At 40.0% G+C, this 10,512-nt stretch overlaps 1 protein-coding gene across 1 annotated transcript; it reads left to right on the forward strand.

Annotated features, from left to right (window-relative positions):
- The first annotated feature begins 3,657 nt into the window (after nt 1-3,657).
- ip6k2b (inositol hexakisphosphate kinase 2b) lies at nt 3,658-10,512 on the forward strand. Its single transcript, XM_032549739.1, has 5 exons — nt 3,658-4,260; nt 7,291-7,525; nt 7,620-7,783; nt 7,897-8,072; nt 8,888-10,512. The coding sequence occupies exons 1-5, from the start codon at nt 4,041-4,043 to the stop codon at nt 9,476-9,478; spliced, it is 1,386 nt and encodes a 461-aa protein (XP_032405630.1). The 5' UTR covers nt 3,658-4,040; the 3' UTR covers nt 9,479-10,512.

Below are 10,512 nucleotides of genomic sequence, written 5' to 3' on the forward strand. Positions count from 1 at the left end.
CACATGTGCAAATAATAATCCACTGACTAATAATATAAATAAAATAAATTACTGTGTTGCTGTGGTGACTGGAAAGTCATGGTCCTAAGTAGTGGGAAGAACAAATTAAATTCTGCTTAAAGGTCCACAAAACCTTGATCTGACTCTGAATGACCAAAGAACATGGGGGGCTAAAATCTTTAGGTCAAACTGGTTGATATCAATTATTCACTTCAGAGGTTGGCGCACCAGCCATCAAGAGTCAGTAGAAGTTCAAATTTAATCAAGTTAATTTATGACCGCTCAAACGATCAGAACGTTTCATTGCTTGGATTAAGCCTATCTGCTGTGCACTTATAGTTAAGCATTTACAGATTAAAGGTTCTTTGTCATACGTTTCTCAGACTTTGTTCAGTAGACCCTTTGAAAAGAGACACAAAAAAAGCTGAACCAAGAACCTTACATTACATAATCGACTGCTATCAGTACTGACTTTATGCTATCCAATTTCCATGAAAGAAGGCCACTTCTCTGAAATTTCACAGTTGAATAAGTTGGGTTTCATCATCATCATATGCTCTTCTTTAGGCCCATGTCTAACCTGATAATACTAATGCTCTTTATCTTAGATGATCATTTTACAAAGTATGATGTATCAAACTTAAAAAGCAAAGTGGAGCCTATTTTAATGATATTTTTATGATTTTTCTTTATTTTAAATATCTGGTGGATATGTCAGATCAAGTCTGCAGTGACCGCTGTATGACCATGTGGTATTAAATATCCAGAATGGGTTTTCATATTTTATCACAGCACTGATTCACAGTCAGACTAGTGACCCTGTGGCACCACCTGGATCTGTTGTTTTGGGTCACAGACCTGGAACGTGATACAGTAGGTTGGAGCTGGCACAAAGCTGAAGAAAGGCAGGGCTGGATCAGGTAGAGATGACGGTGCACAGAAAAGAACACACATTCAAACTGGTCTGATTAAAAAATACCAGCAGTATTGGATCAGATAGTCTGGGTACTGATTATAAATACATTACTATCACCTCTTTTGTTCCCATCTCATTTTCCACAAGACCATCAGGGAGTTCTCAGAGACCAGATGAGCACCTGCTCCACGTGCTGATCATTTAATTTCCTCCCATCCTGGAACTGGGATATTTGCTTCCCATGTGTAATCCTGGAGAGGAACTGGAACATCAGAGATTAGAACATAATTAGGTTGTAGCCATCCAGTGACCGGAGCCTGACTGTACTTTCTTGGCTTTTTCTAGCTTGGCACACCAGTCAGACTCATTAGGTTTAGTGCCGCTCACAAAGACATTTTATATTCGGCCTCTTGATATATTTAAGCATGAATGAACCAGTTCATCAGAGTGCTCCGCCACCTACAAACCAGCTTTCTTAACGTTTTGTTAAAGCTCATTGTTCACAAACCCAGCAACCTACAGTGCATGTTTTTTTTAACTCTTATGTTTGGCTTTGTTTGTTTATATTTTAAATAATGAAAGTATAGATTCTTTAAACTGTTGGCTTATTTTTTTTTTATTCATTCAGTTTTTAATTCATTCAGTAATTGAAAAATCATTTGTATGTCAAGAACAATAGCATCAAAAAAGCATTCCCACCTCTTTTTCCCTCAATTTGTGACATTTCAAACTTAAAGAATAAAAAGTATGTGTTTAATTACAGACAGTAGCCTGCCATGACAATGTGAAAACATGTTTTGGGACAAAAATGTGTGTATTTATATATATCTATGTATATATCTATATATAAATAGTTAATGTTTAGATCTTAGTTTGGATAAAGTGCCTCTGGGATCTGATGCACATCAACACAGGGACGGTGCCACAGTATATATTTTATGTACTGTCAACACAAGGTTGTTACGACCAATAATATTTTTATGTTAACCAACCTCTCAAAAACAGATGATACTTCTTGCTATTTAACTCTTTGCAGGTAAACACAGAATTGTATACAAAAGTGGTCCAGTTGTAATCTGTGAATATTAAATATGTGCAAAGCTGTCCCAAAACCTGAAAATTTAGATATTATATTGATAGGTCTGTGCTAACTGTGAGGAGAGCAGGAAGAAAAAGTTGTTTTTCAACAAGTGATCACAGCATGTCAACTGGTTCTATTTTGGAAAATGCCTTTAGTGACCATTATGACTGGAATAATAATTTTGTTGCTACTTAAAATAATCTTGTTAAGACATAGGCCTACAAAAACAGGAGAGGACATTTTTTATTGCTTTCCCAGCTGTGGTTTTCCTTTGACACTGTCCTATTTTCAGTCTGAACTTAGCCTTGAGTTGCCTCTCCATCAGCATAGTAAATGTTAGTATCAATGACAAAACTCTTGGATAGAGCTGTTTTGGCAATGCACCGTTAAGTCCACACGTGACAGACTCTAAGTCATTTATCTGATGACATGCAGGCTTGCTTGTTGTATGCATCAGAGATGTGAAATATTGAAACCACTTGATCTTTATTTATATTTTGTCACGATGCAAAATCTTATGTATTATAATTTATACAACAGAACTACACAAAGTAATGTGTAGTTAGCTGTAGAAACAAAAGAACAAACTTTTTTCCAAATAAAAATCTGAAAAGTGTGTCATGGATACATAATCAGTCAACATTTTTCAGAACTACATTTCCTACTTTTCGTATATAAAATACTGAGGTGTTCTGGGTTGTCTCTGCCATCTTTGCACATCTGGAAACTAACAATTCTCCCATCTCCTCTCTGTAGAACAGATTACGTTCAGTCACATCAGAAGGATCTGACCCTTTTATCAACTCTATCCAGTCACTGTTAAAAGGAAGGATTGTCCCAGCATGATACTGTGGTATCATAAACCATGATCTTATCATCATGGTTTATGATAAGATTATGCTTTCATGGTTAGTTTTCCCTCATGCACATTATATTGCATGGAGACCAAAAAATTACATTTTGTTTACATCTTGCTGGAGCATCTTCTTCCCCAGGATTTTTTGAAGCTTTTGATAGTTTTCTTGTTGCCACTTTTCCAGATTTTCCCATCTGGGCAATACTGTGCAGCTCCATCAAAGTCTCAATGGAGATCTCTAACCTTACCCAACCTTCCTTTGCAGAGCAAAGAGGTTTGACTAACAGCCTGCTACACTTTTTAGATTTTCAATTAAAACTATGAATTACTTCACATCCACTTTACAAAAATCTTAATAAAATATACTAAGGATTCTGGTTATAAAAATGATCAGTCTTAACCTTGTAAAGAGGTTATGAAAGATAACCAGATAAGCAACATCTGATATTTGACAGCCTTTGATTTTTATTTTTTTTAATTACTAATCATATACTGTTGATCACTGAACAAAATAATGTATGAATAATTTCAGCATCTGCAGTGTCTCTTTAAGAATACAAACGCAACGGCTACCTAATGATAAAGTTGGCATATGCATACAATAATTAAATTCATTTAAAAATGTATTTTTGTTGTTGTTTTTCCTGCATTCCCATCCCCCCTGTTTTCTCTCCTTCCTCTTTGTCTGCTTGATCTCTCCTCGCTGCCATCTCTCCTCCCAGCGACAGCCGCTGCTCTCTGATTGGCTGTCTCTGATGTGGGGGCGGAGCTTGCTGAGTCCTCCGCTGCTTTTCTAGCCTCGAGATCAGCTCTGTCGTCAGTTTCGGTAACGGCTACACACGGAGTGCGACAACAGTGCACGTTCACAAAAAGGAAACAAACGTTTCAGTAGCTTAAACTGTTGGCTTAGTAACAGTAAATGAAACGTAAAAACACATAGCTTAGTGTTGGACCTTACTAGCGTTCTCCTAGAGTAAGGAAAAGGGACGATATAAAGGATTTCGACGGTGGTTTTGCTTCTTCCCCTTCGGTCTTTTGTTTTTCGTCGTTCCAGTCAAGCAGGTGAGCAACAGCGCCCCCCTGTGAAGACGACTGGAAACAGCCTGAGGATAGGGAGCCTAACAAGCGGCCGAGCAGCTAGCCTCCCCTGCGACGTGGGTCTCCACAGCCCAGTCGTCCGATGCGGAATGAGGATGAGTCCCGCTTTGGAAGCCCTCATGCAGGCGGACGGGACTCCCTATTCGGGGAAGGGGGTGATGCTTGAGCCCTTCGTGCACCAGGTGGGAGGCCACTCCTGCGTGCTGCGCTTCGGGGAACAGACGATATGCAAACCCCTCATCCCCCGGGAGCACCAGTTCTACAAAAACCTGCCTCTGGAGATGAGGAAATTCACCCCTCAATATAAAGGTAAGATGCCAGCGTTTAGCCAAAGGGTGCAGCAGGAGGAGTGCTATTGTTTTGACTGTATTCAATGTGGGTTTGTAATCAGGGCCTGCACAAAAATATATGCGGCCTTGAGCAGAGTCTGGTTTGGGGTCTCATTTCCTGTCTGGGCCACTAAACCACCAATGATGTCTTTTTAATGGGTTTAGCTTAATTTAGTTGTTCTTTTTGTTTATAAATGTTCCTTTTTTTTACAAATATATAAAATGTTGGGCGTATTCAAGGGGAGAGGGGGTCCAATTTTTCAGTTTTTAAATGCTGATCCCATATAACACATGATCAAAGAAATAAACAAGCCTTGTCTGATCTAATGCTATTTTGTTGGTGCATATCTAATAAATGGAAGCAAATTATTTAGTTTCAATATACAGCGTTGCAGTACAGACTAATAATTGACTGATTAAGTCCTCCACAGACGCAAGCAGTAAAAATTATAAATGTAAGCTGAACTGAAATGACTACAAATAAGTTGATCACTTATTTTTAATACTAAAGAAATTCAGACATTACCGTATTTTCCGGACTATAGAGCACACCTCACTATAAGCCGCACCCACAAAGTAAAAAAAACACAAAAAAACTGGAAACTTACATATATAAGCCGCATCAGGCTATATATGTACTATCTACACCGCTCTCGGTTTTTCATAAGGACGCAGCAGAGGGCTGCGTGTTGTTTCCAAGATGAGGGGGTATGAGTTTGAAAATATTCCTCTGTCCTGCCTGCTGCTAGCATGTGCTTGTTCTAAATAAAATCAGCACTTTCTTCTTTGATTTACAATTTTGACTTCCAATGATTCACTTCCTGCTAAAGAGCCCCCTGGTGGTTGAAGAAAAATCCACAGAAAAGCCTCACCGGGCTATAAGCCGTATGGTTCAAGGAATCTGAAAGAAGTAGCGGCTTATAGTCCGAAAAATACTGTAAATATTTTAGAAGTGCTCTTTGGGAGTCCCCTTAATTAGCAGCTTCATTTTCTTCTGTGTTGTACTGGGTCTGGTTGTAATCGGTGGTTTAAGGAACATTGCGTACACAACAGGACACATTCAGAGTGGATTGGATTCCTGTTTCTTAAATGCTATATCAATAATTTTTAAGATGCTGGTGGGCACATCTCATGTCCTGTGGAGAGTTTCAAATGGCACATGAATGTAGGAACTGACTTCCAGCCAGGAGGATGTGTAGCCAGAGGTGTCTTTTAAAACATCTACAGTTTCAAGATGAGAGACAACCCCACCGCCTGGATCAAAAATAACTGGGCCACATCACCTAGAACGGAGAGAGTAACTCACAAGTCATTTGAGGGGATTCTAGTTTCAGAGAGCTTCACACAAATACACATTTTCATACACACACACACACGCAGGCCTTTAATGAAGAGTGTAGTGTTTCCTGGTTGCAGCCAAGGCCAACAGGCTCACATTCACACTCGCAGACAATGACACCAAATGCATGCGAAAGCAGACGTCTCCTTCGGCCAAGTGATGGAGCTTGGGCTCATGAGTGCTATCTGACCCCTCGGTTATGTGGCTATAAAAAGATGCGGAGTCTGATTTAGATGATGGTCTTCTGGGCCTTTCGAAAGTACACTGCGTAAACTAATGTTTAGAATTTCCTCACTTTTATCAGGAGGTATTGTCAGAAAATTTTATCTGCAATTAATGTATATAAAATCAAATTTTTAAAAATAATTTTACTCTATTTTAGAAGTAAACAATGTCTTTTACTACTACTTTGGGTCAAGGTTCAGACTTTCAGGCAAACAAGGAAACAGTAGTTGACAATAACCTGCATTTCAGTCATTCTCCTAATTTAGACATTTTGTGCCCTTGGGTTGTAAAAAAAAAAAATCAACAAAAAAAACACATGTCTTCCTTGAATAAATCCTTATCACAGCTTTCCAAGCATCCTATTGGATTAATTAGGAGTGACTCAGAAGTTCCCACAACCTCTGAGAATGATTACGTTGCAACTCTAAATAGGATAGTCCCACTTTATGAGTTTCAGAGGCAGGGCTGTTAGTAGGAAGAGGAAGAAGATTATGACAGTGACGTCAAAGCACATGACATCAGCTGTCCTTCCTCTACTTGCTGTAGACTTTAAGACACTACATGTTAACAGAATACATGAATCACAGTGATGAATCAAGTCACTGGTCCTTTTGTTTATATCACTAGCTCTTCCTTTTCAAACGCTTTCTACCTCAAGTTTCCTTCCTCTTTCTTTTTAATATGTGTCGGTCACTGCAGCTGCCATGTTTATTCTCAGTGCAAAGCCTCCCCTCCCATCTCTGCAGCACTCAGGACCTTGTAGGGAGTTTTATTAGGACCTAGTGGGGGCAGACTTGGCTGTATGTTTGTTGGCTGTATCACAAAAAATTAATATTGGGATCACATTGCAAAATGTTCGTCATCAGGATGTTTTCATAAGTTATTTGTTGAGCTAGTTTCTACTCAAATCTCGGCTTTGGAATATTTAGATATCTTAGTGAGAAGCATCTAACATAAAAAAAATGCACAATTGTGATTATGATTTGTTTTTCGTAGGCATCCGCACTAACAAAGTCAATCTTTTTTTCTAGTTTTTTTGACTGGTCAGATGTTGTGTAAATGTATAACATACATGGGGCTGAATTAGATTTTCATCTTACAACCTCGAGTACAAACAACAAATTGTTTCTCACTACCACAGAGTCTAAAAATATAGTTAAAGTGAAAACAGCAAATATATCAAAACACAACCAGAAAAGCAATAATTAAAAGTATTTCTAAGTGGCAAAATGTTTTCCATTTTGCTTTTGTAAGTCAGAAGAAAGAGCTTGGACCAGTAGTAGGCAGCAATCTAAGGAGTTGGTCACATTTTTTTTGGCAATTGTAAAACTTTAATTTGATTTGGGTAGACCCTGCAGAATGTCTAATTAACATTTGAATGTTTGTTTTGTATAACATGTTGATCTTTAGTAAACATCTCTTCCTTTGTCCTTCCTTTTCTTGCAGGTGTTGTGTCGGTTAGTTTCGAAGAAGACGAGGAAGGAAACCTGTGCCTCATCGCCTACCCTCTCCATAGTGAATCTGTGGACTTGGAAAACAAAGACCCTTCGGCGGACTGCCAAGAACCCAAGAGCAAGATGCTGAAATGGAGCAACAAGAAGCAGTCCCCGTTGCTGCAGGAGAAGGAAAACTACAGCAAAGACAGAGTTCGAAACAGCAGAAAAGAGGACAAAATCATGAGGTGAAGATGCTCACTAGAATGAGAGTGGTTTCTTTATATTCTATATGCAGCTCAGGAGCTAAAACTTTTCTGTGTTTTCTTTCTCCCTGTGTAGTTATAATCGTGATGAGGTCCAGCAGCAGCAGGCTGAGGTTTTGTACTTCAGCTTGGAGAAAGGCAACGTGGTGTCACAGATCAAACACAACCCATGGAGTCTGAAGTGTCACCAACAGCATTTGCAGAGGATGAAGGAAAACGCAAAGCATCGCAACCAATACAGTATCCTTTTTTATGAATAACACTGCATTCAGTGACTTGCATGGCGATGCATCACTCACGGGTAGAGTACATGTCTTCTTTATTGGTGTGATCCTTGACTCCCCGTCTCACAGAATTTATTCTGTTGGAAAACCTGACGTGGCGCTACAGAGTCCCGTGTGTGTTAGATTTAAAGATGGGGACCCGCCAACATGGAGACGATGCTTCAGAGGAAAAGAAAGCCAATCAGATCCGGAAGTGTCAACAGAGCACATCAGCATCTATTGGAGTGCGGCTCTGTGGGATGCAGGTAAAGAGATCAGCTTAATTAGGTTGGAAAAGTCTGGAATTTGATTTCTCTATTCTGCATGTCTGGATTGAAATGAACAAAGAAAATAAGAGTGTAGGGAAGACAAATTCAGCTCAGTAAATTAGAGCATAATCAAAACTTCTAGTGTACAAAATCATGCCACTGAGCACTAAATGTAGTCCACTCCCAGCAGCCGCTACAATTTTGATGGCATATATTATTGTTCGTATTGAATTATCAGGGCTTGCAGCTAATGGAAACTATAAAATTCAGTTTAGGATGTTGGATAAGACCAACAAAGAAATGATTTTTAGTTCAGAAATGTTAGCCTAGTTAAAGTTTGCCCATATATTGCATATACAATATGTGCACTTACTGTAGTTCTTTGTGATGATGTGCTATAGATTCTGTGTTTTGGTCAGAGCAATACTGAACTTTTTAAACAAGATTTTGTTGCTTTATTAAAAATTTTCCCTGTAGCTTGTGCACTATTTCAACTACAGATTTTCCTTCCACTAAATTTTACATTACTGCGTTAAGATGCAGCATTCTTTAGCTCTGTCAGCTTACCCTGCTCTGTCATCTTAATACAAGATTTCTGTATTGAAATGTTTTTTTGGAATTGGTCTTATTACTCTGACTCACATGGATAAATGTTTGTCAGATGAAGGAAAAGGTGAAATCTGAGATTTATAGACCATTAACCTGTTGGGGGAAAAAATGTGAGTTTAGTCCTTTTTTGGTCATGGTATGACATGTTGAAATGAAAAGTGAATAAGAACCCTAACAGAGTGGATTTCTGCATGTCTCTGCAGGTGTACCAGTCAGACTCCGGCCAGCTAATGTTCATGAACAAGTACCACGGGCGAAAGCTGACCCTTGCTGGTTTCAAGGAGGCTCTCTACCAGTTCTTCCACAATGGCCGCCGCCTTCGTCACGAGCTGTTGTCCCCGGTTCTGCGCCGGCTTCGGGAGATGCAGGCCGCCCTGGAGGCCTGCGAGTCCTACCGCTTCTACTCCAGCTCGCTGCTCATCATCTACGACGGCGACCCTCCCAGGACTCCAGCCAGACCCAGACATCGAGGAGGGGAGGAAGGCGATGAGGATGAGCCATCTGATGAAGAAGAGGAGGAATGCGAAGAGGAAGGAGCGTTTGGATTCCCTCGCTCTTCCTCCACCAGTGCAGCCGGTGGTCTGTCTGGCAGCGGCAGCAGTCACTCCTCGCATGGAGCAGGAGAGGTCAGCAGCCCCGAAGTGGACGTGCGCATGATTGACTTTGCTCACACCACATGTCGGCACTACGGAGAGGACAGTGTGGTCCACGAAGGCCAAGACAGCGGCTTCATCTTTGGCCTCCAGAATCTGATAACCATCATTTCTCAGCTGGAGGAGCACAGCACTGACTGAAGGCACATCGGAGCTGACCTGGTTTAAATTTTAAGCATGGGAGAAAAGTTCTTTGGAGCTACAAACCCCACTGCTTCACCCCCTGAGGTGCTTCATGCCTGAACAGGGGTCCGCTTGGTGGAAACCCCAGATGCCTCTCGGTTAGAGGAAGAGTCTGCAAGGTTGATCCTGCGCTCTTGCTCACCTGCTGAAGGAAAGGGCTGCTACTGCCCTCTCTTGCACTTTTCTCTTTTATGAGACTGAGACTTTTTCTTTGTGATACATGGTAGAAGCATTGTTGCATGAGACGGACGATTTTTCTACAGGTTCTCTCCTTTGACGTTGTAAGACCTCCCTCCTCCCTCTCCTCTGGTACAAATTGGTATCTTTTAGTTCTCTCTGAGAGAGAAAGAAAGAGGCAGACGTTTGAAGCTATACTTAGGTAGGATGCTGCCGTGGTGCTTACTCTGTGATATTACATCCTTTTTGTTAATGAACTGCTCCCAACAGCAGAGCACAACTTAGTGGAGGAGTTAACTAGTTACATGAACAAGCTGACCTTAGCTGGCTCGGTCAGCAGCCTTGTAGCAACGGACAAAATAAACATCAAACAAGGACTTTTTTGTGTTTCTATTGACGTCTTGTGAGAGAGATTGTTGTCTACCGCGCACTTGGATTTAGACTTTTTTTTTTTTTTTTTTTGTGGGATATTATTTAGGTTTAGAAGAAGGGATTTGCCTTTTACATTATTTTTCCTGCACTTCCCACCTATATAAATATGTTTTGAAAAGGGGATTTTATTGGAGTTTCTTTTTGTCATTCATCTTCTTCCTCATTCCTGCAAATCTGACTTGAAGAGGATATATTGATAAGAACACTAGCTTCAGAGACTATAAACTATTTATTTTAAATGATTCTTTAAAAAAAACGGAAACAAGCACATTCCTTATTACCACTTTAAATGTTCTGTCCTCCTGAGCGTCTGATTTATTGTTTTTTTGCATACTTCTGTTAAGTGTCTTGGTAAATAAAGGCATTCATTGTGGTAAAATCAA

The sequence above is a fragment of the Xiphophorus hellerii genome, chromosome 20 (genome assembly GCF_003331165.1).
Source record: "Xiphophorus hellerii strain 12219 chromosome 20, Xiphophorus_hellerii-4.1, whole genome shotgun sequence".
Lineage (NCBI taxonomy): Eukaryota > Metazoa > Chordata > Actinopteri > Cyprinodontiformes > Poeciliidae > Xiphophorus > Xiphophorus hellerii.